This window comes from Natator depressus, chromosome 21, assembly GCF_965152275.1.
Source record: "Natator depressus isolate rNatDep1 chromosome 21, rNatDep2.hap1, whole genome shotgun sequence".
Lineage (NCBI taxonomy): Eukaryota > Metazoa > Chordata > Testudines > Cheloniidae > Natator > Natator depressus.
In genome coordinates, this window is record NC_134254.1 from 8,150,356 (window position 1) to 8,177,759 (window position 27,404).

General features: G+C 43.8%; 1 protein-coding gene across 8 annotated transcripts; it reads right to left on the minus strand.

Moving 5' to 3' along the window:
* Positions 1 to 538: 538 nt before the first annotated feature.
* On the minus strand, positions 539 to 27,022 carry ZC3H11A (zinc finger CCCH-type containing 11A). Of its 8 annotated transcripts, none has more exons than XM_074936280.1 (18): positions 26,924 to 27,022; positions 19,104 to 19,156; positions 18,405 to 18,592; positions 17,016 to 17,135; positions 16,142 to 16,265; positions 15,102 to 15,305; positions 14,272 to 14,388; positions 13,110 to 13,190; positions 12,383 to 12,493; positions 11,166 to 11,228; positions 9,072 to 9,164; positions 8,836 to 8,901; positions 7,768 to 8,289; positions 6,456 to 6,535; positions 5,563 to 5,887; positions 4,350 to 4,519; positions 3,804 to 3,871; positions 539 to 2,760 (listed from the first exon to the last, which is right to left on the minus strand). In XM_074936280.1, exons 3-18 carry the CDS (start codon positions 18,456 to 18,458, stop codon positions 2,502 to 2,504), a joined length of 2,457 nt encoding a protein of 818 aa, XP_074792381.1. In that variant the 5' UTR covers positions 18,459 to 18,592; positions 19,104 to 19,156; positions 26,924 to 27,022; the 3' UTR covers positions 539 to 2,501. The 8 variants fall into 8 exon arrangements, with proteins under 8 accessions (XP_074792381.1, XP_074792380.1, XP_074792382.1 ...); XM_074936279.1 differs by having other exon boundaries at positions 26,905 to 27,002; XM_074936281.1 differs by lacking the exon at positions 26,924 to 27,022 and adding an exon at positions 26,394 to 26,491.
* Positions 27,023 to 27,404: the final 382 nt, after the last annotated feature.

Below are 27,404 nucleotides of genomic sequence, written 5' to 3' on the forward strand. Positions count from 1 at the left end.
CCTCGAGCGGGGCTCGAGGCGCCTGCTGTCCTCTGGCTGGGGGCACGAGCCCCGCAGCAGCCCAGCCTGGGAGTTCAGCGCTGGCTGTTCAGAGCCCCTGCCGAGAGCCTGCAGGGTGCATGCAACACAGGCCTGGGGCCGGGCAGGTGCGGGGGTGAGCCTGCTACCCCCTTCCACGTGGCTTCACCCCCTCCCTGTGGAGGCCCAGCTCTGGCCCCAACCTGCTGTTACTTCAGGCAAGTCTCTTCGCTTTCTGGGTCTCCCAGTTTCGTGGAGAGCTTTGAGATGAAAGGAGTTAAGTATTATGAATTCCCCACCCAGTCACACTGCCTCTTCCATTGTTTGCAAGCTGACCCTAACTCTCCTCTCTGCACACCCTACCACGGGGACACACTGTTTCCTCTACTGGTAACATTTTAAAGAAATTATTGGTTGTAGAAACCTAAAGACCCTTTTGTTTGCGCCTACTGCCCACCTCTGCATCTTACCCAGCTACACAGAGAACATCTGAAATAAGGCTTCCTACATCAGCTTTATTTAAAAACAGGAGTAATGTTTTTCATGAACAGCCCAACTCATGGTGAACATGTATGATTCAGATTACATGTAAGACAATGCCTTAAATACAAACTAAATAGAAAATGAGAGAATAAAATATTTACAGAAGTAATGGCATACATAAAATTCGGCCTTCGTAGACAGGACTTCTCATCCAGAGAAGGAAGTGAACAAAGCTGACAATGGAACGGAATATTCTGCTTAAACACAGGGAGATAACAAGCAGCAGGGGAAGTTTTTTTAGATCACAATCTCTCATACATCTCTCTCTCTCTCTCTGAAAGTTGCTTCCATTTGTGCACAAGCAACCTGAAGTCTCATTGTGAAAAGTCCTTCAGCAGGATGGAGGGTTGTTGCTTTTCAGCTTCTTTGGGATGAAGCTTCCTGCGTGGTGTCCCTCCTAGAACTATAACAGCAGTTTCTTCAGGAGTGGGCTTTTTAATTTAAAAATTGGTTTTGGCTCAAATCTTCCCTATAAGAACTAAGACATCACAGTGGATTACCAAATCGTGTACGTGTTTTCTTCCAAAGACAAAATATTTACAATACAATTAAACTTTTTTTTTAAGCCTGCCAGCAGCAAAAGCCTTGCCACACCTATATCCTCACAGCCCAAAGTCAGAAGGGACTAGCTTGTTGAAAGTTTAAGAAAATTAAAAAAAAAAAAAAAAATCTCATGGTCAAAATGAACATAAGTGATGGGAAACACAATACACCCCAATCTCAACCGTTCACTGCGGGGTCACAGCAAGATTCCATGTACACAGTTCAGGCAAATGGACTGTCAAGCACAGAGGACTAGTTTTCCTAACATCCCAACCGCAGGTATGTACTTCCTAAATGATTAGTTCAGGCAGAGGGGGAGGAGGATGGAGTTATAGAGAAATGAAAGGTGAGAAGAAAGAAAGGTATCCACAGGACAGGGGAGGGCACAGAGTTTGCTCTGACCGCTGTAGAACACTTTTCTAAGACTTGCCTGACTTGACAAATGCTTCTTATTGGCTGAATTCCAGCATAGTGCTACATCAAATCAGACAAGCCTATACAGCGAATTGGGGTTCAAAGAAAGCTGAAAGTGTTTTCCCATCAGTGCCAGCAGCTACTGCTTTCCAGCAGAAGAAAAGTCAGCAGAAGAGGGAAGAGATTCTTGGAAATGAGAGGCACTTTTAAGACCCATTTTCAATTTACTGATGTGCAGCAGACCACGAGGGGTTACACCACTTGCCCCAGGACCTTATTCAGTCAACAAAAAGTACCAACCCCCCAAGATTTAGTACAGTAGGATTCAAAGGGAGAAAGGCAGTCTTCATGTACTGTACGCTGCTGCTTTCCATACTGATAGTGTATTGTCCCTGATAATTAAAAGGAAGTAAGGCTGGATGGACTAACCCAATCCCGCACCTTTGGCAGTACGTTTGGCCCACATTACTGTAGTAATTATCCTTTTCATTAATTTTCCCTAGAATCTTAAAACAAGAAGATAAGGACAAATACAACTCAAGAGTTGACATAGTAATTCGAGGCCATTCAAGAAAACAAAGCAAAAGAAAGCTTTGAAACACACTCACTGAGTTTTGCACACCTTGCTGAGAAAAACTTTTTTTTTTTTTTTAAAGCCTTCACCGCCTTGAATCAGTGGAAGAAGTTTATACCCCCAGGCTTTATAGATGGGCTCCAGGATCATTCTGGCCTGAAACTGTGAAGTGCTTTGTCTTCACATATTCAAAATAGCCGCCTATGGTAACAGGATGGGTATACAGGTTAACTCTAACCAGCAGGGAAATTAACGACAATTGAGTGCAGATATTGCCAATTTCTACCAGTTCAAGTGTACTTGAAGACTTGTGGCAAAGCCTCATATAGAAGAAAAAGGTTTATCTTGGGTATCCAACAAAATAGAGTTTAAAATGTTTTTTGTTTTAAAAGATAAGTATAAGTCTGGTTCAGCTGTCAATCATTTCAGATAGTTCAAGCAGGAGGTCATCCTCATCTTTTCCTGCATCCAGATCAATCTCTGCTTCCAGTTTGCCTCCAGAGATTTCCCAGATCAGCTTCTCAAAGTCATCTTCTACGGACAAGGGTGCTTTCCCAGCTGCGGTGGAACTCAGCCTGCGGGTCTTTACTGCTGCCTGTGAAGAGGTTGGGCTTGTCATCTCTGATTGAGCCACAGAGGCTGCTTGGCTTCCTATGTGGAGCTCAGGGCTTGGGAGAAGAGAGAGAGAGCAATTAGACATTCCTTAATTGAAAATATCTATTTTGCCAAACACCCTATCTTACTGCAGTGTTACCCCCCCACACCTCCAATCCTTTGGAATTGCTGTGTAACTAAGCAGTGGCTGTCTCTGAGTCCAACATAATATTACAGGTACATTCTCAGTTTGGGGACCTAGACACAACCATGAGAAATAAACCAATCTTTTTGCTAGATCCCCAAATGCTCTGCCTCCAAAGACAATACACTTACACTAATTTACTAAACTGACTATAAATGTGAATGGATAAATTTTGTGAACTGTTTGTTAAAATGGATATCAACTATTTACTTTTTCCATCACACATTTGGATGAATTTGGTGCTCTTGACAGTAAGAAGCTGACAGCAGTGGATTTTAGTCAGCCCTGATTCGGCCAGGTGCTGCAGAAACTTGTCTCACCCAGCTCTGCGTTGTTTTCTTCACCTAATATCCCTCTTCTCTTACAGAGCCTTCTGCTGAGACATGCATTTGGTCACAGAGAATGCCAGCCACTAGTTAGCATTTGAGGAGGAGCCAGCAGGAAAGTCATAGAATCATAGAATATCAGGGTTGGAAGGGACCTCAGGAGGTCATCTAGTCCAACCCCCTGCTCAAAGCAGGACCAATCCCCAATTAAATCATCCCAGCCAGGGCTTTGTCAAGCCTGACCTTAAAAACTTCTAAGGAAGGAGATTCTACCACAAGTCTTCCCCTATCTTCATCCCACTCCTACGCCACCCTCGCCTCTTTCAGGACTCACAGGAATCCAGAAAGATGCTACTGCAAGCGATGCCAATTCACTGACATTAACAAAAACAATTCAAATGTTTTAAAAGATAATCCAAAGGAGAGTCTGCTAAATAGTTAGAAAATTAAAGCAGGGTATGTTGCACCGCTTAACATTGATGACCTCAAACTCATCTTCCCAAATGTCAGGCAGACACTGTACTGAAGTTTCCTGAAACCCCAGTGACAAAAACCTTTTCTAACAGGAGCAAGTTGCAGACATTACCTGTCTCTGGATTTTGCTCTCTCTGGTACAGTGGCCGGACTATCCTCTGGCAGGGCTAGAACAGTAGTCTGGGAAAAAGCAAGGTGAAAGTTAAGGTACAAAAGTAAAATATTTCTCAGCAGTTTTCCTTTCCTCCAGCATAATGCCTGTCCCATCCTTGCACAGCCATATCATCCCTGAGCTCCATGCCAAAACAAATTTGGGCCTTCCCAGACAAAGCAAGCATAAAACTCGATGCCTATCAAGGGCCTGAAGTCTTCAGCAGTAGTTGACTAGCCACTCTGGAATGCACGTAAGTGGTACGTAGTTCACTCCACTGAGAAGGCATCTAACTAAGAACATTATAGAAGTGCTGGTATTCATCTAATAAAAGATGGAGGAAGATACATCAAAATCATCCCATGGTATGGTAAGGGACTCAGATTTGGACAGAACTGCATAAGAGAGATAAGACATCCCTATATCTATCCTCTCTTAGGGGCAGGGTGAAACACTTCTGTTCAGGTTTCACCATAGGCTGTCCAGCTTGTAAGCCAGTTTCCTTACCATAGCTACTTTTTTAGCTGGGAGCTCCTTCAAGTCACTGCTGGTGGTGCTTAGTGGTTTCACAGCTGCTATGGCAGAAGGATGACTTTCAGCCACCTTACGTTTCAGGGCCTGCTTTGCAGGGGAGATCGTTTTTACGCCTGATGGCTTCACATTCACCTTGGGTTTGGCTGGAACATAAAAGGAAAGGAACAGAAGCTGATTGGTTCCTAGGATTGATGCAGTTTCCTTCCTCCTCTGTAAAGCCAGCAATGAGTATAAGGCACAGCACCTCGTAACCCCCAATTAACCCTTTGGCAGGTAGTTCAAATACATGTATTCAAAAAAGAACTAGATAAATTCATGGAGGATAGGTCCATCAATGGCTATTAGCCAGGATGGGCAGGACTGCTGTCCCTAGTCTCTGCTTGCCAGAGACTGTTCAGTTCCTCTGGGGCACCTGGCATTGGCCGCTGTCGGAAGACAGGATACTGGGCTAGATGGACCTTTGGTCTGACCCAGTATGGCCGTTATGTTCTTATGTAGTCAGCAATCTGTAAAAATGCTAATAGACTTACAGTGTCTCATCTTATCAGCTCTAACACATTCCAGAGAAATTCCTTCACCTCCATTAACACAGCCATCTTTGGGGTGGAATGTAGGAGCCGTTGAGCAACACTACCCAACAGTCAGGAATGAATTAGTAAACCAATCAGAAATGAAGGGGAGAAGAGAGAGAAAATCTGGACAGCATCGAGAGCCTAAGCAACACCACCACTTTTCTAGGGTAACTTTCCTGAAATTTCAGTGTTTACAAATGAAAGCCATTTTCTAGTTATTTAGGGCTCTCGAAAAGGAAAGGGTTAACACGGGCTGGAGCCGGGAGGAAACAGAACAGGCACATTCTGTGTAGGCTTCCTCTCCCACCCACAGCAAGGATCTGCACAACTTGTTACACGACTGTGCCAATGCACCTAACTCCAGACTGGCAGCATTTCCTTTTACGACTCCATTCTTCTGACTCGCGGCTGGCCATTTTGCCAACCGAACGAAATATGCATCATACTGTGCTGCACTTGTGGCGATGAGAAAAGTCTAAGGACGACGATGACACTGGTCATCTTTCCCTGACAATATTGAGCAAAATAACTGAGTGTTTTTGGGAACCGATTAAGTGATCGGTCCTTAAAGTTAAATCCCTGCTCCAGAAAATACCACACAAAGTGACATTCACCTTTAGCCTTTCGCTCCAGAGACTGAGCTCCTTGTTTCACTGGTAGTACTGAACCCTCCGTTCCTGGACTTTCCATCACGGCTTCCTCTGCTGTCACAGTCAGTCTCTTTGTCAGCCGACGAGTTGCCCCAGGTGTCACTGTGGATTCAGGACTTCCAGTCACTGGGCTCTTCTCTTCAGTCGTTTCTTCTCCAGGGGACGACACAGCAGGTATTTCCTTCTGGAGCTTCTCCTTCTGCCGTGGCTTCAGCTGCCGCTTCTCCCTCAGGATTTCTTCAGAACTCTGCATTTGAGCCGTAGAGTTGCTTGCACTCTCATCTGAAAACTAGAGAAAATAAGCGAGGAACAAGATGAGACAAATCTAGGGAAACTTCATAACAAAAACCTAATCAGCAATTCCTCTGGAGAGGACTCTGAGCTCCACACCACCCTAATATCAGTCAGCTGCCTTTTGGCAACCTACATCAAGGTTCACAAACACCCTCACCTTTACTACAGAAGTGCAGCCCACAGAGGCTACAAGTCCCAGCATGGGTTGTCCCCTGATCAAAGCAAAAGACTCTAGCTGAAATCTATTCCATTCTTAGTAGGAGCCCAAGGGAAACACAAGTTGCCAGTGCTGCCCTCAGACAGATTACCTCTGATTACAAAGTCCTGGCTTCTTAGTCATTGCTAAGTATAAACAGCAAGAAATTCAAAGCCATTTGATCATTGCAATGTTGTCTTGAAATGCTATCACAGAAGACAGGACTCTGGATTAATCTCCAGCACTTCGATGCAGAAATATATAGACACCCCCATTGCATCGGAGGTATGTGCCAAGTCGTGCTGGTAAACAGAATGTGAATATTACTTCTGACACATAATGATTCCTATATTCTCCAGGGACTCACCTCTGCAGCCTTGTCTGCTGGGCCAATACTGAGGGGCGGAACGCTTGACTCCACCAACTTCTTTTCTTCTCTTCCAGGTGCTTTAAAACATCCCAAACCCACATGTTAATTCCAAGAGTTGAAACACCACAGATCTCCTGAATAGCATTTCACACTATTGGTTTCCAACCTTTTGGGGCAAACGCACCAGTTTAATAGACGAAGAATTTGGCTGCAGCTTGAGCTCTGCAATCTTCCATTCAGTTGTACACACTGTAATCATGAGGTTTGGGTTGCACTACACACCAGAGAACTTTTATTTCCAGCTGACCAAGCACCGAGATGACCCAAAGAGACCCCCATTTAATGTTACATCTGAAAGACGCTTTGTACAGTGTACATGATGTATTGTGCGCAGGGAATGAATGAATGAGGCTGTTGTCTGTAGGACCTCTGCCTTATTTGTTGCAGAGGTTGGAAAGTGTATAGTGAATGAGGCAGAGGACTGTAGGATGAAAAAGGAATGGTCTCATGGTTAGGTGGTTGAATGCTGGCCTGGTAAACTGGATTCTATGTCTGCCTCTGCCACAGAGTTCCTGTGTGATGCTGGGTACCTCACTAAACTAGTGTTAACAGCTGGCTACTAATTGTGTGTTCCCCATTTTCTGCGTGCCCGACATGAGACACCTGTGGTTTGAGACACAAAAATGCTGAACACTCAGACATCAGTGGAATTGTGCTTTGAACGTGCAAAGTGGTTGTGTTCCAAAAAGAAAGCAAGTCCTAGATATTTCAAGTTGGGCACCCAAAATTAGTGGACAATTTTGGCCTTAATCTCTTTCTGTGCCTCAGTTCCCCTGCTGTAAAAAAAAACCCCAAAAAACACACAAACACACCTCCCTACCTCACAAAGGTGTTGTGAAGATCATGAACATTAATGTTCATGAAACACTGACTCCAATATTATTTTGAGAGGATCACAGAAACTCCCAGGAGGGAATGAATTTTGTATTCAGTACAGCGTGAGAGGCCTGAGGCCACACATTCAATATTGCATTTTGTCTTCCACATTAAATAACTACGCATTCACTGAATGAGGCAGGAGCCCTATAGAAGACATAAGTGATATGCATGACAGTCTTTAATTACGTATGTACAAAGCAGCAAGTAAGGTTGACATGGGCAATCCTGATTCTGGCACTTCCTAACTTTTGACTTTGACAGTCTTCTAGCTGTAATATGTAGTGGAGTGAGTGAATTCTGAGTCAACTGAAAATACTAGCAAAGACAGGGAAACCTGCTGTACTATAGGAATGGCCAAAGCATTTGTTACCTGTCAGCTTTGTAATGCGCAGTAATCTCCTCCCGCTGGGAGTAAGCTCAGGTTGCGGTGGCGTATTTAGGGTGTTCTCTCCACTCTGCTGCATCCTCAGGGCTTTCTCCTGCTTGATCTCCTCCAATGTTTTAATGCGCACCTCCCCTATTGACATGGCTTTTCCTGTGGACTGCTCCAGCTGCCCTTTGCTGGCTATAGATGGAGCCGTGGTGTCCTGCTTCTTGGTCTCACTCTCAGTCTTCGGCTTGGTAGGGCTTTCCTCCGCTTTTAGCTTTTCCTCCACTTTTAGCTGCTCTTCCTCCCCCAACTGCCTGTTTTTTTTCTCAGCCAGGACCTCAGAAAAGGTTTTGATTCGAATTGTTGGGGAGGGTCTCACCCTTGGATTAGGATCTTCTGTTCTACAAGACTCTTCAGTCTTGGGTTTGGTTTGAGGTTCTCCCCGTTTCTGGCTGGCTTTCTCAAGACGGATTTCCTCTAGTGTTTTCACACGGATCTCACCTGCTTGTTTTGCAGCTCTCTCTGTTGTTACCAAAAGAGGAAAAACCCAAAACATTTAAAGAGAAGACTGACCTGCGCATTGAAAAAAAATTAAGTAGCCATTTAGGGCCCCCCCAAAAACTGTGGTTTTCAGTGTGTCAAAGAGAAAGGAAACCAAATCATAACCTATACTTGTGAACGTGGTTTAGGGAAGCATGTATATCAAATTGTAGGGCACACTGATCCCTTTTCTGTAAACAATCCATTACTACTGTGATGACTGCAGCACAGAGGTAAATGTGCCCCATTCTACCACTACCTTGTACCTCCACTGGCATTTCCAATCCCATCTCTTGGTTTCCAATTTCTATTTCACTTGTCTCCAAGCACGTTTCAAACTCTTCTGCTTATAGACAGGTGAGAGAAGCTTGCTGAGGCACAAGTGGAAACAAATTGGCTGTCAAGAGCCAGAACTCTCATGCTGGCAGATACAGGAGTTCTAATGGCTACGAGAAGGGTAATGTGGATTGCTGAGAAATGGCAGGTCCAGGAAAAAGGGAAGCATCAGCTTTAGCAAACAGCTGTTACCTGTGTCCGTGCTAGCCTGCTCAGCTGGCAATCCTAGCCTCTCCTTAAGAGACTTGGGGACTTGAACTGCAAGAACAAACACAAAGCAGTTAGTTGGGTGCTCCTTTGTCTCTCACATGGTTCCAGGAAATTCAAAGTGAAATTCAAAGTTATCTTGAGAGGCTTCTTCTAACATACAAAGAACCAAAAGGGAAGTCTGTATGTAACAAACCCAAGGATTTCTTAAGCAGCAGTACCTCTCTTTGGTGCTTTGTCAGTCTTCTCCAGAGATTCAAGCTTCTTTCCAAGCCTTTCAGCAAGGCTACGCTTTAATGGAGGGCCACTTTCATCTGTAAAGCCAAACACGGTGGAAATAAAGTCAACAGCTAATATCTGAACATATTAACATGAGCTTGTCCATTGGAGGACTTGAAGACAGGGGAGTCGCCTAGAAGCTCTGCTCTCTTTACCTTTCACAGAGTTTAATTTTTTCTGTGTTTATCTTCCAGCTGCTAATATCTGCTATTTCTGCTTCGAAGTTGTAGCTCCCAAATAGCACAATGGTTCTCAGTGGAAGAAGCATTTTGAAACCCAAGCAGCAGAAGATAAGGATGTCAGGAGGGTAAGAGGCTCTCTGAGAAACTCCCTTATGAAGCAACTGCCAAATCAAGACGGGGACTCTCAGGGTAGAAAATTCTAAAGCACTTCACAAACTTATAGGGGTTCTCATAATACATTTTTGGTGGCCTCAGAGTTCGGCCACCACTTTTGCTGGGGGGCGTTCTGACAATTTTTCCTAAAATACTGTAACTTTTGGAAAAACAAATAAATATGCACATATACATGTTCAAGTCATTGTAGTTTATGTATATAGAGGTTTTTTGCAGACTCGATCATTAAAAACAATGTACAGTTGTCTCTATTCTTTATTGGACCTAAACAGAATAGAAACACAAATAAGGTGTTTTGCACATTCTTGTCTTTTGTTGTTGTTATTTCTTTTGCTTTTTGTTTGCTTTTTTAAAAAGACTTGTTAGCTAGTAAGTCTGCTGCTGAAAAAGATAATATCTGTATATTTGTTAATATCAATTTCCACAGCAGACTTATTAGCTAGCTGGGGGTCTGTGAAAAGTGATATTAACAAACATACAAATATAAATTTTTCACAGCAGACTTACTCAGCCAGTAAGCCCTGGATAAGAGGTGGGTAGGGAGACAGCGGGGACCAGGGGCAATGGTAGGGGGCAGGGGAGGCACTGGGGGCCAGGAGTGATGTAGGGGGGTGGTGAGCCGAGGGCTGGCACCTGCAGCCAGGGTCCAGGGCTGGAGCCCAAAGCCCCATAACCGGAGCCTGCCGCCCGCCACCTCAGGGCTGAACCCCAAGCCTCACTGCCCCACGGAAGGTGGGGAACTCACACCGGCTGCCTGTTCCTCTGGCGTTTGTGGCTCCAGGGGGGACAGTGCCAAACCCCTGCTGATGGCCCTGGGGGAGGGACCACTGCTTTGCACCCCACCCCCATCGCCAGTCACTGTTCAGGAGGCTGTGGTCGTAAGAAAAGCCCCTGGTGGCTGCATGTAGCCACACTGGCTGCATTTGAGAAACGCTGGCCTACAGTACCTGAAACGCAGACATCTTTAAGGAGAAGGGCACTAGAGCAATACATTTGCACAAGCCTGGGGGCAAATGCGATATATCTGCTTTGGTGTTTTGGGGGCACCGTATCTCTCTGGTAAAACATACAAGAAGCCACAAGCTCAGGAATTACCAAATAGACGACTTGATGGCTTCTGACTTAAGTTAAAGAAGCAGAGTATGTAAGCAGCTGGAGTACCCACACTGCTTCAGAGTATACACATTGCATAGTGTCAAAAAATTCCCCTTCTTGAGGGTTGCTCAGATAAATATCTAACTATAAACCTTACCCTAAAAGCTTTCTCCTCAAGTTTGGCTGTTCCTAGGGTTTCCCTGCAAATCCTCACCTCTCCTAGTCCCTTGTTCTCTGTTTTCCAGAGACACACTCCATCCCCTTTCCAACCTGGTTGGAGTTAAGGACCCACCTGTCAGCATGAGTCACAGCAGTAATTAGTCTGCAACCTTATGCAGGGCTGTAGAAACTGCCACCCTGTTACAGACTAGCATTCAGGTAATGGGTAATGAGTCGAAACTAAATTCCTATACCTTTATTTTGTTCTATAAAATATTTTTTTGAACCACATTAGCAGAGCTGCATGGAGCCTTACAGCTGTAATGGCAGATGGGTGTTGCAGATTTCAACTTAAGTGCCTTACAAGAGCTATGCAGAGGAAGCTGACTCTAGCCAGCATTATTTCTCTAGCCTATGAGTTCTTACCAATGGAGGGTTTCCGTTTTCCCAGTCTCTCCGAGAGACTCAATCGAATTAGAGGCTCCTCACCTTGAACAGTGAAACATAAGCATCTTTAATTTGGAAAAAGCACTAGACATATATAGATACAAAATAATCTCAGCAGTTTACACAAGTGATAGACTCCTACTGTAAATCATGAGATTTTGCCTATTAGCGAGGAAACAAAAATGCAATAATATTGCATCATAAAACATTTTGAGAATTACAATTTGGAAACTCACTAGTAAGTGTACTGTAGTATACTTAGTAAAAATCGTAGAATGAGATCTTGCTTCAGCTTTCTGCTATTAAGGCTCTGATAACAAGTGTGCAAGTTACATACTGTGCTGGTTAGGGAGGTTCTCCTACACTAGAAGTATTCACAAAGTTAAGTTTTAGTCTTAGAAGCAAGCAAAATGCCTCTTGGGAGCACAACTTCCATATTCGGGTTCTAGTCTACTAGACACTTTGAGGATTTATTCCTTACTAGGATGACCAACTATCAAACAGCAGCGAGTCTCTCTCTGAAAAAAAATGGAACCTCGCATTGTCTTACTCCAGACTACCGCATGAACGCACTCTCCTCCCACCCACGCCCTTCTCTGCTTGTTTAGTGCTGGCCCCCTCTCCAATGCCACAGAGCTTCTCTGTAGCTGCTTCCTTTCATTGGTTCTCCAATTGTCTCCTGTTTGCACCCATTCATTTCTCTCTCCTTTTGCTATTCCCTTCTGCAGCTATATCCTTGTGCAAACACTTGTCCTGATTCTGCAAATACTTGAGCACATACGTAGCTCTACTCACAGCAGCAGACCCGTTGGGAGTAAAGTCAAGCACATGTTCAAGTGTTTGCAGCATCATGGTCACATCTGGTAACACTGGCTTGTTATGGTTAGCTCGAGCACTTCTCTGTAACCCTTTAATGGGGATGCCCAGATGCTGAATGTCCTGATGCAGAAGTCAAAAATCTATATGCTTCACTGAGTACCAGCACTGTCAGAGGTTTTCGATATATCCAGGGACTCTTCCCTCAGGAGAAAACCATGAGTTTTGAAGCTTTAAATAAAGTCTTCAAACACCTTTCGGCACCATCAGTAGCAGATGAATACCATGTTGGCCAGAGAAAGCAAGGACATCTGGACCGACACTACAGTCTAAGGAACCGCTAAAATGGAACCAGGGAAGCAGGCAGTAGTTATCATTACCTTGCTTTGCAGATAAGGTTACAGTCCTGATCACCGTCCGTAGGTTTTCCTTTTCCGGACCAGGAATGGTCTGGGATTGGAGTGGATAAACGGAAACTCCAGAGGGGCCTTCTGATCAGAGCAAACAAAAATATATTAAGTTAGCGGGGGAAAAAGTTTATAAAAAGCCACTCCCTTTCCACATGAGGAAAAACAGACAAGAGTTACTTTATTCCCAGCAAACTGATTTTAAATCACTTCAACAAAAACTTTATATGCAAACTGAAATCAAGGCCCAGATCATGCAATTGAGGGAGTGTAAAAACACCTTTATGAACAGACCTCACACTCAATCAGTTGCATATCTGGGCCAAAAGAGAAGAGTAAATACAAAGGACTGCACAGAATAGTCCTAGTCTACGCTTGGCCAGCTATCCAGATGCTTCGGGGGGGGAGAGATACATAATGCACAACAGCATGAGAGTATATTCTTGTACCCTTCTCATTTGGACTTTACTCCCTGCTTTAGAGGGCCTGACTAATACGAGAGAGCTTGTGCCATCTGGACTCTGCTTTTAACACCTGAACTATTTTTAAGCCATTTTTTCTGAAAGCAAAAATTATCCCAACAGATTATCCAACCAAAAAATCCTGCAAGTCAACTTGTGCATTTCCCATGCAGGAAAAACTGTTGTCTCTCTTGAGACAGGAGGGCCACTGAATTTGGGAGGGAGGGAGAGTAACTCACCACCTTGTTTTTGTGATTTTTCCTTCATTTTTTTGGACTTGATTTCTTCAAGTGTTTTTATTCCAAAATTCAAACTGTTATCTGAAAATGCAGAATTGTGAATGAACCCAAAACGTAAAAGCAATGGTACATGTCTATGAATACAGACCAAGCTTCTCAGCATTTACTGCTTTTTCCAAAAAATAAATTAAAAAAAAAATCACGAAAAAACAGACACGAAAGAAAAAAGAACAACCCTAAGTTCATGGCCACAGAATTTGGGATAGTTTGTAGGTTGCTTGGTCTCACAAGAGAGCAGAAGCTGCATTTTTAAGAATTACCAACATCTGCGCTGTTAGTCACTTGGCTTACTTTTAAAAGGGTTTTGTTTGTTTGTTTTTTTAAACAGTGTGGGGAAATCCAGGCTTTGAACTCCCCTTTGGTCTCCTGTGACAGCTAAGTCACAGAGATGCTCACCTTCCAGAGGCATTCTGTGTTCCCATTTCCACCCCTCACCTCACTGTTCTTCCACAATATGCAGCTTTCTGAACTAGCTGCAGTATACTTCTTCAGCTGTCAGAAGATGCTACTGCATGACCATACAAATACCCCCTTTCCCTACAGAGCTTCCTTGGTGATGTCTGTTTAAGGAGTAAGAACCTCAAAACTACACCTGCATGGTAATTTAAAGATTTAGGGAGTGATCTTCCACCATCTTACACTGGTGTAGATCAGGAATAACTCCACTGAAATCAGTGGAGTTACCCAGTGAACATAAGGTGGTCTAGCCTGATGACCTACATGTTAACTCATGGACCACTCCACATGCTCCTAAAGCTAGCAAGATTTAATGTAAGCATTGATTACCAAGATGAATTTTTAAAAAGGTAACCTGAAAAGTCACACTATCATTGCCTGTTTAAACGCCTTCTGGGATTGCTCAACATAAACCAAAAGCATTTGAAAAAAGAATGAGCTATCCTGTTTGTGACCACAGAAGAGTGGCTGATACCCAAGGATCACCTTACTAAAGGAGCTCAGCCAATAGTTAGAATTAAGGATTTTGCCAGGCAAACCACAGGGATGGTCATTTATTACATTTGATCAACGCCTAACACAATGGGGTCCAAGAGCCAACCTGGCTGTGACCTTCAGGAGCTCCTGCAATATAAACATTAAATACCTTGTTTTGAATTAGCACTGGATTTCCGAGTAGAAATTATCCGCAATCCATTATGGGTTTCTGTAGCTGGCTGCTGAACAGGTGTTTTAGTTTCATCTCCTTCTTCAGAAAGCTGATCTGAAAGGGACAAAATGTTAGTTCACACACAATTAGCATCAGGAATTGGACAAGACTGTGCGCACTTTGGGGCAGGGAAACCAGGAACCTTTTTGTTCTGGTTGCATACAGCAGCTGGCACAATGGAGTCATGGTTCATGACTGGGGCTCCTAGGTGCAATGGTAATACAAATAACTAATAACCAAATCTCGTGTTTTCAGATATCAGACCATGCACTTACGCAGCACATTTCATCTAAGGGGTGAGTACTCTCTTCATTATGCAAAAGTGGAGGTATTGGGAGGTTAAGGCCAAAATGGCCAGGGTTTTTGGGTGCTCAACTTGAGCACCCAACAGCTCCCTCTGACTTCAAACAGTGGCCACTTAAAAAAAGTTGGCCTAAGCGACTTGCCCAAGTATGGCCATGTCAGAACTAAGATCTAGGTCTCGTGACTCATTTCCTAGCTCTTAATCGCTTGACAAGGCTACTTTCTGGATTGCCTATAAGGGGGATGGTGCTTAAGGATGAAATTCCCTTCCTGTTTCCTTGTACAACAAGAGTTTAGAAAAGCTTTCCTTCAATATTCCAGGTATTGGCCATAGCCCAGTGCAGAATGCTAGACTAGAACCACCACAGGACTGACTATGTAAACTGAAGGTTGATTACTAGGACATAGCAAATGCATCAGTGCTGTATGTATTTATTTAAATATAGGAGCTAAAATCTGCTCACCATCATCTTCATCATCATCATCTGCAGCATTGATTACGACTGGAGGATGAGTGGGGCTGGGAACGTTTTCAGAGTTTTCCACTTTCATCACCCCCCGCAGCTGGGGGGAGGGGTTGGACTGGACAGACAGTTTATTCTGCTGCAGCGAGATCTGGGTCACCTTCACCTCCTCTTCTACACACTCAGTCATACTTGGCAACACAGCTAGAAGAACAGTAGAAACACCTGTAAATTGCCTATTTAAAACCTTGAATCCAACGCTTCATTCACTTCAAAACCACAATGCATATAAACTTCCAGACATGCTGAACTCTCCTTCACTATGAGAGAAGAGACTCCGCTCAGTATGGCTATGCCAGGTGAAAGAGCATGGATGTTTGGCTATTATTTTTACAGCCCCACAAAGCTATATCTCTTCACACCTATTGAAAGGTTGAGTGAGATGAAGGTAGCCTAAAACAGAAGGAAAATATTAATAAAAAGGAGAGAAGCAGCTAAGCATAAAAAAATTGGGTGAAATCTCCACTGCTATTCATTTCAGCCTTGACTACAGCTGGAGGCCCATTTCTTGTGCTCAGGATCAGCAGCTGGCTGGTACAAGTCACCTGCTGTACAGCACCGATGCTGCTATATAAGTAACAAATTTACTTCATATTTTGATAATATCAAGGCTTCTTGTCTCACAAAGAAAAACTGACCAAGGTGAGGGATACTTTGACTATTGGGCCAACAAGTTTTAATATCGACCTCAAGAGACAGTATTTGTTTTTTAATAAAGCAAATAATGTAATATTTGATGCAGTGGTCTCGACACTGAGTTTTAAATAAGTATTTTTGACATTTTAGGTCAGACCTGTGTTCCATTTGAAACCATCACAGATTTTAATTTCTATCATGAACAATTGAGCTGCCTTTGTTTTTCAACTACCAATAGCAGGAGCACTCGGAAATATCTGTGCAAGTAAAAGTCCAGAGGTCAATTCTACAAGCCTTCAGGGATCTGGGAAGAATTGCCAAAGGAGAAAAATGAAACAACTCACTTTTGCTTGGAGGTAGGAAGAGTCCATCAATGTAGCGTCCCTTGTTGTGATGGAAAGCGCAATTTAATTTCTTACAGCCAACTGGCTGGTTCTCCCAGTAGCAAGGGATCTCACTGCGTTTTTTCTTCAGACAGACAAAACAAAGACCCACATTAAAGTCACCTTGGAAAAGCTACAGAGTCATAGAGTTATCAGATGGCGTCCAAGTGGCACAGAACTCTCACAGAACAATCACAATGCAATATTATGACTTCGTTTCACAGGTCAAACATGTCATAAAGAGAAAATATTTCAATATACCATTAGGACATCGCCTCATAACTGAAACAAAAATCCGATCTAGTGCTCTCGGCACATATACAATCTTTACAAAAACTATGAAAATGACAATTTTGTATCTGTCTGTCACTACACTTCCTCTTTCCTTTCTCCGCTTTCCAGCCTATCCTAGCCCCCGACAAAAACTGTGTAGAAAACTGGAGAAGTCAGAGATGGAAAAGACACATTAATCACATCTAGTTCATCTCCCAAAGGGCCAGTGCAGGATTATTCCCGAGTGCTAGGGCCACCGCAATTTTAAGTAATACAACCAATGTGACCACTGCCACTTCCACTGAAGAGACTATTCCAGCGTCTAGTAGGTATCACAGCAAGGAGTTGTTTTTCTAACAAGCTTAAATTTTCTTAAAATTCAACCCTTTACTTTGATCAGTGGAGGCCAGTGTTGCTTAGAGCAGGCAAAACTGATATGTAAAAGCGAACCCACTCTATGCTCTTTGCTTGCTACTGTAAATTATCATTCCAATTCAAAGCAAATTACGAGCACCAGATAAAAAGCACGGTCTGAAAACATACTTGCAAAATGAACACTTACATCAATCTCCATATGCCTAAACCTGCAGATACTCCTGAAGCAGCGCCCTTCCTGCCAGAGTGTGCAGACAGTCTCGTTTCCGAGTGCAGCTTCACAGTGACGAAAGGGACAACCATCCCCCTATGCAAATGGGACAAAAGCAAATAAGAGGTTGCAATCTGAAAAACCCAGGTACAAAGACAGCTGTAAAAGTGGGACTTTCTGACTGAAGGAAAAAGGCTCAGTGACTGAACTGATCTTAGTGTGGGGGAATGGAAAGGCAGATGAATCAAGAAGAAGAAACGGAGCAATGGATGAGATGTGCATTCTCAGGAAGGCAGAAATAATTAATTCTATGGAAACATTTTGAAAGGTCCCTCCTGACATTATTTTAAACCACTGTCTTAACATCAGACAAACACTTTAGAGGTGGCCATGATGAAACAAGTCAGGATATACTGTGGATGCGATACAAGAACAAGATAAATCAATAACCACTTCTAAAAAAAAAAAAAACCCACACAGAAATGATTAACATCTACATCCCTATTCCCTACAGCCAACCTCAACCATCTTACTGTTGCATTTACACTTGATAGAATTCTGTTTACTGTATCATCCTTAAGAGCTATAGTTATTAGTGTTAAATTTTAAATTGAGCTATTTGTGCCACATTAAGAAATTCAAAAATTAGGCAGCAATCAACATGGGGTGCGCCAAGCACGATGCCTGCAGCTCTTGAAAAACGGCATGCCATTGCAAAAATAGACACTACCTGTTCCCCTCCTGCCACAAAAAAGGGCACAAATGTTTCTGCATCTGTTCATTGGCCTTAGTCATGTCTATAACTTCTGGATCTTATTTATTTAACAATGAAACAGCATACAGAGTAGACACAATAGGATATGGATTTTTTTTCATAGCTGGTTCATTGGGCCCAATAAGCAATAGTTAGCTCTAAAGAGAAGCAGAATGGTTTAGCTGACTGAAGGGGTCAGGCGCTCTTGAGTTCCAATCCATCACTGACATTGACTCCCTCCACAGCTTGGGCAAGTTGCTTCAATTCCATGTCTTGATTTACCTATCTTTACAAGGAGTTAATGCCAACATCACAAGCTATTCGTAGGGATTAGCAACCAACCGTTTGAAAAGTGTTAATCAGTATTACTGCTTGATAAAAACAGGAGGAGGGGTAAAGATTAATTCTCTCTCTACACAGATGACCTTGCATTATTTTTCTACCTTGAAATTTATTGCTTTCCATAACAGATGGCTAGGTGTAATAAAACAAGACTGGTACACAGGATATGAAACCAGCTAGGACACTTCAGGATAGATTCTATTTTCAGATCTAACTATGAGACATGTATTAAATTATTTGAGAAACTCTGTTCATCTCAGTTGTTTTACCTTGGTACACGTGGAATAGAAATAGAAGTAGCAATCATCTCCTTGTTTAGACATGCTGGACAGATTGTTAGAACAAGCTTAAGTTATCAGGGCTATTGCTCCACACAGACTTCTTCCTCTCTTAGTGAAAATGGGCTTCACCCGTTCTTCTTCAGACGTGATCAGTGAAATCTTCTTTAAAAAGTAACCTTGGAGAAGGTGGTTTGAGGGGAATTAAAAAAAAAAAAAAATCAGATCATCATCAAGTGACAAGTAACTTTCCCTCTTTCTTGCACCAATGCCATTTAATGAGTTTGAAGGGACAGTGTTAACTTGACTACCTTGAAACCAATCAGTTCCAAAAAACCGCCCCCCCAAAAAACAAAACAAAAAAACCCCCAGTTCTGAAGTACTTTCAAATCATATGAGTTTTCTCTGTGGTTTAAAATAAAATAATGATTTTTCTGTGTCCTTATTGACATTAAAAAGTTTTATTCACATAGAACAAACTGTGCTCCATACAGAGGTAAGTGCAGGATGGGACGCCTACCTCTGAAGGAATGAATTGTGTCTGGGAAATATCTCTGGATGATTAACTATTGTTATAAGTAATATTCTCTAAAAAAAAAAAAAAAAAAAAATACAGCTTCAGTTATGAGCCCTCCCTTCCCACCCCCACGCTATACCAAGGGGAAATTAGACATCTATAGCTTAACATACCTGGATAACCTCGGCAAGAACGTTGGTCTTCAAAGACTTCCAATTAATTTCTCCTGTAGGCCGAACCAACACTCAATCCGTGAATTAATAATAAAGGGATAGAAAGAATTTTCTCCTCACATTGCCAAGGAAATCTCATCCACAATTCAGACACAGGCTGTGCTTTTAAACATCTTACAACTACTGGAGGAAGCAAGTCCATTCAAATACTCTCTGTCAGACTGGAGACAGCGAGGATTAGTTAGCTCTTCAAAAAACAGTTCATTTAAAGATGAACTTGTGAGTCAAAGTGGCTGCAAAAATGAAGATCCATCTTCCACAGCCGGACAGTTTAAATTTTTTTTTTTTTAATTTAAAAAACTCAATAAGTTCCAATTTCTGGTCTTCAAGATTTCTTCACCTATTAAGAAAACACAAAAACCTTCCCCCATCTTTATTACCTGTATAGCAAAAACATACTTGTATGTATAAACATACATATGTATATACATATATACAAATGTGTTTATACACACACACCAATATATTCAAATGTGGTAATAAAAATGATATATTTGGGCTATTTGTCACTTAAGTGACATCATAAATGCATCATAAAGAGTCTCAATTTGGGGGAAACAGCAAAAATTGAGGGGTTATAAAAAGTGTCACAAATACACTTTCAGGCCAATGCTTTATAATATGGGCAAGTTTGGATCGGGCACATAAATATACACATGTATGTACATGCATACAGTATATCCATATTTATACAAAGTATGCATAGTCTGATATCCATATTGTAAAGAACAACTTGTAGCTCTGATCAGATATTTAAAGTTGCAAGCAAGTGCAGAAACACAGCAGTTCTCGAATACAGCAAGCTGTAAGAAGCAGGGAAACGCTCAGTTTTGAAGAGGCACAGCTGCATGAGACACAATTTGGAAACATTTTAATTTTGATTTTTCGAAGCCAATTTTAATTTATTTGATTTTTTCAAATACTACTGGTTTGTGACCATATACTGTTTCCTGGTACATATATCCACCATTATCCATCGCTGTGAGATGGCAAAGGTCTGAAAGGATGGCTTGGGTCCAATTCTTAGCAGCCAATGACTTTGACACCATAAGGAGCCTAAAGGTGTTTCCAGTTACCACGAACAGTTTAATTTCACTGTGAAATGAGACATTTCAGTTGCTTATTTTTACTGAATGCCATAAAACTTGCATTTTTGACCATTAGATCTAAACGTAAGAGATTCCAGTTCCTGTGTCATTAAAAGTGCTGAGAGACACAAGGTGGGTGAGGTAATGTCTTTTCTTGGACCAGCTTCTGTTGGTGAGAGAATCTGGTCCAATAAAAGATATGACCTCACCCACTTTGTCTCTCTAATATCCTGGGACTGACACGACTTCAACAACACTGCCTAGATTAAAAAGACTGAAACATTTCTCTGGTAATTCTCTTCCAATTCTACCTTAGAAGAAATTGAATGAAATAGTTCTTACAAATTAATAATAAAAGATTAGACCTTTTATTCTCACGCACTAGTGAATTTTTCCAGGATTTTTTTTTTGGGGGGGGGGGGGGGGAGGGAAGAAGAGAGGGGAGAAAAGGGAGGGAGTTTCCATAAATCTAAAATAATGAGAGGAAATGTTGGGTTCTTGTATTAGTTATCAGTTTTAAACTCTTAACAAGGGGAATTAAAAAAAGGTAAGAATCAATCTCTGTCCTTCCCTTAGTATCTAAATAATTACTCGCTTTTGACTTTTGTTGCCTTTACAACTGGATTTTGTATCCCAGGTAACTTTTGTCTACCTGTATCTAACTACACTAATGTTCCCTCAGTGTGCAATTAACATACATTAGATACAGGGAAGTTTTGCCAAATTCACTTTCACTAATATCCTCCAGAATTCAATGCAATTTCAAAGTGTGAAATGCCTCCACATAAACCAAAACTTATTTCTTGGCAAGTAACGGACAATACCTCCTGGTCTGTCTGATAACGTGTGCTATTTTTGATTATTTCTTTCAATGCATTTGCATATTACCTTCCATACTTTGGCACATACTTAGTACTTTGCACACAGTCCAGGGTTTGAATTAGCCTCACTGAAATTATACTACCAAGCAACTCAGGTCTCTCAGTTCTATACAAGCACCACAATGAAAAAATGTTAACACAGAAACTAGACTTTAAAAAAATTTTTAAAAAAATGTTTTAAACAACTTTAGTTAGAACAGCAATTTAAATACTACAGAAAATCAACTGAGCTAACCCCTTAAAGCTTAAAATAAATGAACAACTCTGGCGCACTCAGCAAGCTTGCATCAGAAATTGATTAAGAACTTCAAAGCCAATCAAATCCCGAGAATTACACTGGTGTTCACATTGAGATTGAGCTGCGGTTTGCATTGTAATTTCATTTTGTACAGGAGCTTAGTTATATCAAAACAATCATTCGAGACCAGTGAGAAGAAATAAAAGGCGGGGGTCACACACTTCACCCTCACTAAAGGAAGACAAGAATACAGTGAACATTTGCCCAGTTCATTTTAGAGCCCTGTCTTTCTCAACACTGAAAAACTATGCAAGTCACTCATCCATCTTTTCAGTTAGCCAGCCAGCATTAGTCCGTGGCCTTTCAGCAGTATGCTGGGGTTATGGGGGAGAGAAGTCCAGAGAGGGAACATTTTTATACCTTAATAGGTGTCATTAGGGAGCTCTATTCAGTTAGTGCTGCCAGCACCATGCTTATCAACTACAAACACCTACCTCGTGCTCTTTATGATTTTAAAGCATGAATCCTATTTTGCTCTCTCTTTATTATTGACCTGTTTTTGTATATTTATTTTTATTTAAAAAAAATATTTTCATTAATATTTATATTAAAAAACCTAGGTGGTGTTTATTAGGACAATGTGATTAGGACAATCTGAACACAAGATCAAATTTTAATCCCACTTTTCGCACTAAGTCAGGTGTCAGTTTTCTGGTCTACAAAATGGACATAATGCTTATTTACCTACTTCATGGGGGCATTTGGAGGATGTTGTAAAGTGCTCTTAAGATGGAAAGCACAAGAAGTGCTAGATATTAACAACCGTATGAGAACAGTACATAGCAGCACAAGTCCCAGCACTTCAAATGGTCCAGAGCGCAGAACAAACTGAAGCTGCCAACACTGGCTAAAACATCTCATCCTCGCTACTCTGAGTGATCTCATCCTCTGTGTCAAAGCCCAAGGCCAGAGTGGAATAGTCATAATTAATAGTTTTTAAGTTCATTTTAAGGAACATTAACTGTTCAATATTGTCAAAACCTGGACTAGCAGAGTGTTCTGAAACGAGGTGTCTGGCTGTGCTGAAGACACATTCAGAGTGCAGACTACAGGGTGGGCAGCTGAGATACTGAATAGCTACTCGGGTTAATGCAGGCCATCTTCTCAGTTTCCCCTGCCAGTAAGTCAGGGGGTCATCTTTAACTGTTATCCCTGAAGACTCATCTTGAAAGTACTCTTCTACTACTGCTGCAGCTGATGGGCACAACAGCCTCTTCTTGCCTATTAAAGCTGCACCACTCGAAGAGAAGCCACTGAAGGGATTTGAACCAGAGTAATCTTCCTTAAGGTGAAGAGCAAAAGGATCGGTTCCTATAAGGGATGAATGGCCTGATACTTCTGTAGCTTCCAAGGAGCAACCCTCCACCGAAGTGCACATATACTCAGATACTACTTCAATAAGGATCTGTTTATAGCTTATCAAGTCAGTACCTTGAGGAAGGAATTCTTCTAAATTGTCTTTAAAGCAGGGATCTAATAAAGTGGCCAAGATATAATGCTCAGAACTGAGCACAGCGCTCAGTCGGGAGTCAGTTTCGAGCCTTAGAGACAAGTCATCCACCAGCCCGAGAGCTACAGTGGCACCTTTGATTTGAAAGTCTTTTCGCATGTTCTGCAGAGTCAAAAGCAGGCGGCGAACTAATGGCAGTACATGACTAAGACCTGCAGTGCACATGCTCACTTCCCGAGTGGCTTCTTCAAACGGCTCAAGGATGTCACACACGTGAGCCATCAGACACCACTGAAATGAGGTGAGAATGACCCCATCCACCTTCCCCACATGGTGTTGCATGGAATAGTCATGCACTGCCTTCTGCTGCTCTAAAAGTCGCCTCAGCATATAAAAGGTGGAGGTCCACTGGGTGGCTACCTCCTGCTTCAAGTTGTGCTGCGGAAGATGGTTTGCATGCTGGAACTCCTGCAAAATTTGACGGGCCTTGACAGAATGATTAAAATGATGGCAAATCTCTCGAGCAGCTACTAACATGCTCCTCGTGCTTTTGTGTTCACAGAGGAAGTCCTGAATTACTAAACTTAAACAATGCATAAAGCATGGCACTTGGGTAAAATCTCCATCTCTCACTGCATGCACAACATTGGCAGTGTTGTCAGAAACTATGAAGCCAGGGGTGAGGGAATTGGGGGAAAGCCACACACCGATTTGGTAATTTAGTTCTTGTAAAATACTGGCTGCTGCATAATCTTTAGCAAAGCCAGTTACACAAAGAGCTGCCTGCTTCCTACAACTGGGAGTTTTGCTGGCACTGTGAGAGGAAGACAACAGCATTTCAAAAGACACCCAATGTGCCATCACTGTCAGATAGTCCGTGGTTGGTTCATGGGTCCACATGTCAATGGTTAAGTGAACTTTTTTGCACTCAGCTTTCTCCAGAGCCATGAAAACCTTTTCTCTCACAACATTGTATAACCGGGGCACAGCCTTTGTGGAAAAGTAAGTTCTAGATGGCAGCTGATAGCCTGGTGCCACTATCTTCATGAATCTCTGGAAAGCAGGGGTAGAAAAAAATGAGTAGGGTTGCATATCCTCAATAATCAATTCTGTAATAGCCCTATTTATCTGCTGTGCAACTGGAATTTCGTGGTATTTAATTTTCTTCTCAGTAGCGGATGTTTGAGAGTCTTGCGGAGTCCCAAAGTCGGGACTTATGACCTTTCTTTTACCAAGCACTGGCTTAGGAGATAAAGTTGGCGCATGGACACCCGGGCCTTGAGATGTTAAACTGTAACTGGCTGTAAGTTTATCCCTCCGAGACGAGAAATAGCTTGAAAAGCTTCTGGGACAGAGAAGTGACAAGTCCATCTCCCTAGGACCAACAGAAAAATCCTCTACTGTTTCCTCGTCTACACCGTTACCAATAGTGCCATTCCATTGGCTGGCCATGGCCCAGTGTACAGGATGCATGGCCTGCAGATGCCGCTGCAGCGTGGATGTGCCCAGGTGAGTGCCTGGCCTGCCTCGGCTGACACTCTTTTTACAGACATTACAAACCGCCCTGCAGGTATACTGAGGATCAATGTAGAAGAAGTTCCAGACGGCTGACGTCTTGGTCCTGGTTCCTGGCATCAGGACGTGTTTGACCGTATTGCTTTCAATGAGAAAACTCTCTCCGTCTTCTCCAGATGCACCAGAAACGACTATTGCTGCGGCTGCACTGCCTGCGGTCGTTGCACCTGTGGGACCCACATCTTTGGCAAATTTTTTGGAAAGCTCTGGCTTTCCTGGGTATAACTCATGAACCTGCAGTCCTTTCTTTCTTCTTTTTTTGCTGGAAAACTGGCTCAGTGCCTCTTCCATACTGTCGCTGTGAAAGTGAACACTGGGAATATATTCCAAACTTCCACTGCTGCTCAAACTGCTAAATCTGCTGTCAGGGGACACAGGGGACACAGGCACATTAAAGGCATATTCCTCCTCCCCTGCGCTGCTTCCACCAGCAGCACTTATTTTATTAGCCATGGCCCAGTACACAGAATGCTTTGCTTGGAGATGCCGCTGAAGCGTCGACGTGCCAAGGTGGGTGCCTGGCTTGCCACGGCTCACGCTTTTTTTACAGAGGCTGCAGATGGCACGACAGGGGTACTGGGGATCAACATGGAAGAAGTTCCACACGATGGAAGTCTTTGCTCTCGTACCAGGCAATAGAACCCGTTTTACTGTATTGCTCTCGATAAAGAAGCTCTCTCCATCTTGCTCAGGAGCACCAGGTATGACTACTGCAGCTGCAGCACCTGCCGGTCCCAGATCTTTAACAAACTTTTTAGACAGCACCAGTTTTTTATGGCGTGGCTTTCCCTTAGTCCGCAACCCCTTCTTTCCTTTATGTTTGGGAGGTTGCTCCACCCCTTCTGCCACCACCTTATCATCATCGTCAGTGCCAGAATGGGCACTGGGAATAAATTCCAGACTGCCGGCACTACTAAAGCTGCTGCATCTACTACTGGGGGAGACAGGGGAGACTGGCACACTGAAAGAATATGCACTCATTCTCTTTCTATTTCCAAAATTTATGCCAGAACTGAGAGTAATTTTACTATGGAAATATTGACAACTGATCTTGCCGCCCACTTAAGTGATCTTTTCTTGAGTGTCTGTAGCAGTCAACTTCCTCTTGAACCAGTTACTTGAATGGGTACTATTTTAAGAGGAAAAGGGACAGAAGGAAGTACCTCTACACCAACTTTTTCCTGAAATGCTCGGGTATCCAGCCCCAAAGTTAGTACCATCTATTAAGCCTAATTAGTTGTATACACATCCAACTTAATTGCACGCCATAGCGGTAGTTCCAAGTTCCCTTGTTTCAAAATTAACTCTTCCCAGGATATTTCATTTTTATAATCAAATAACACAGCAGTCTATTCTGAAAATAAGGTGCACAGCTCAATCCCCGAGTGCAATGTGCACTCGTGCACCCCAAAGCACCAGTTTTGGGAATGATTTTCCAAGTCCACATACTGATCGGTATGGTATGAGGCACTATTTTCGTATTTTCATTCTCAATTAAAAATCAAAGCTGATGGGAAGGGCTTTGGGGTTCGGTTGGTTTTAGGCAGCCAAGGCCAATATCACCAACAATCTGATTTTGTGTTTTTTGTTTTGTTTTGTTTTTAAATGAGCTAAAGAAGAATTTAAGTCAGCTACTGGGTGCATCCAGAGTTAGTTTAGATCCTGATTTCAATCCCTTTGGGCGCACTGCAGCGTGCAGCCCGCAAAATTATGACTTGGCGGCAGGCTCCTTGTCAGTCCCACCAGAAACGGGAAGCCCGGACTTTTAACTCTGAAGACCTTTTTGTTCTAAAGGGAGCCACCTGCACTGGAATCTTCTCTTTGCTCCGCTTGACATCTGGGGCTGACCCAGGGACTCTCCTTTCCCAGGAGGCCACAGGGCGCTTGGGGATGGGAAGGGCGGTGGGGGGGGGCAAATATTCTTCACTCAAAACCTACCGTGCCCAAGGCAGGAGAGGGACAGAGCCCTGGCAGTCCCAGGGGGCCTGGCACAGGAGGGAAGAGGAGGAAACTCCCTCTGCAGCTTTCCCTAAGGGTTGCCCCAGGAGCTGGACCCAGGGATCCGTCAATTTCAGCCGGAAGTGGGGGCGGTCTCCCCCGACTCTCCCTCTTTTCCAGGGCGGGGGTGGATTTACCCCTGCGTCGGGGCCCCCCAGCCGCGGCTCTCTAGGGCGCTTGGCCCCAGGCCGGGGGGGCGGGAGGCCGGCTCCCCCCTCCAGCGGCTCTCTCGGGGGGCCCTGCTCCCCCGCCGCGGGCCGGCTAGCAAGGGGACCCCTCCTCCCCCTGCAGGCCCAGGGCGCGGGGCCTGGGCCCGGGGGAGGAAAAGGCGCGGAGGGGGCGGCCAGGGGAGGCTCCCCGGGGCCGTGGGGAGCAGGGGGGCCCGGCCTCAGCCCCGGGGGCTGGTGAGGGGCCGCCCCCGGCCCGGGTTCGATTAACGGGCTCTAGTTACCGGCGAGCGGGGACTTTACCGAATCCCAAGGAGCGGTCGCCTCCGCTCCGCTGGCGCCTCTGTCTCCGGGCCGGGGGCAAAGCTCGGGCCACCCGCCGCCGCCGCCGCCGCTGCCAGCCTCAAAGATGGCACCCAACACCAACATACGGGCACTCGACCCGCCCGCAACTAACATGGCGGCCGGCGCGGCTGCGGCTGCGCCTGCCCTCGCGAAACGACTCCCAGCATGCAGTGCGGCCTCGGCGAAACGGCGTCGTCGATGCATGCTGGGGGATGTAGTCTCCACGAGCTAGGTCAGAACACCGTGGCGCAGTGCATGCTGGGATCGGTAGGCCCCACAGTCGGGGAGCGGGGACAGGGACGCTGGAGCATTGCATGCTGGGACTTGTAGGCTGCCTGGGAGTATGGCATGCTGGGCTCTGTAGGGTAGGCCGCTGACCCAGTTTGTACCTAGTCTGCCTGGGCAGTTGCAATGGAGAGCATCCAGAAATGGGCGTGCA

Bases quoted from the DNA above. Each gene is read 5' to 3' on its own strand.
- ZC3H11A (XM_074936280.1), bottom strand. From the start codon at position 18,458: ATGTCTAAACAAGGAGATGATTGCTACTTCTATTTCTATTCCACGTGT. The intron at 16,266-17,015 runs GTAAGTGTTCAT...GTCTGTCTGAAG, and splicing joins TTAGGCATATGGAGATTGAT to AAAAAACGCAGTGAGATCCC. The intron at 11,229-12,382 runs GTAATGATAACT...TCACTGTTCAAG, and splicing joins AACCTTATCTGCAAAGCAAG to GTGAGGAGCCTCTAATTCGA.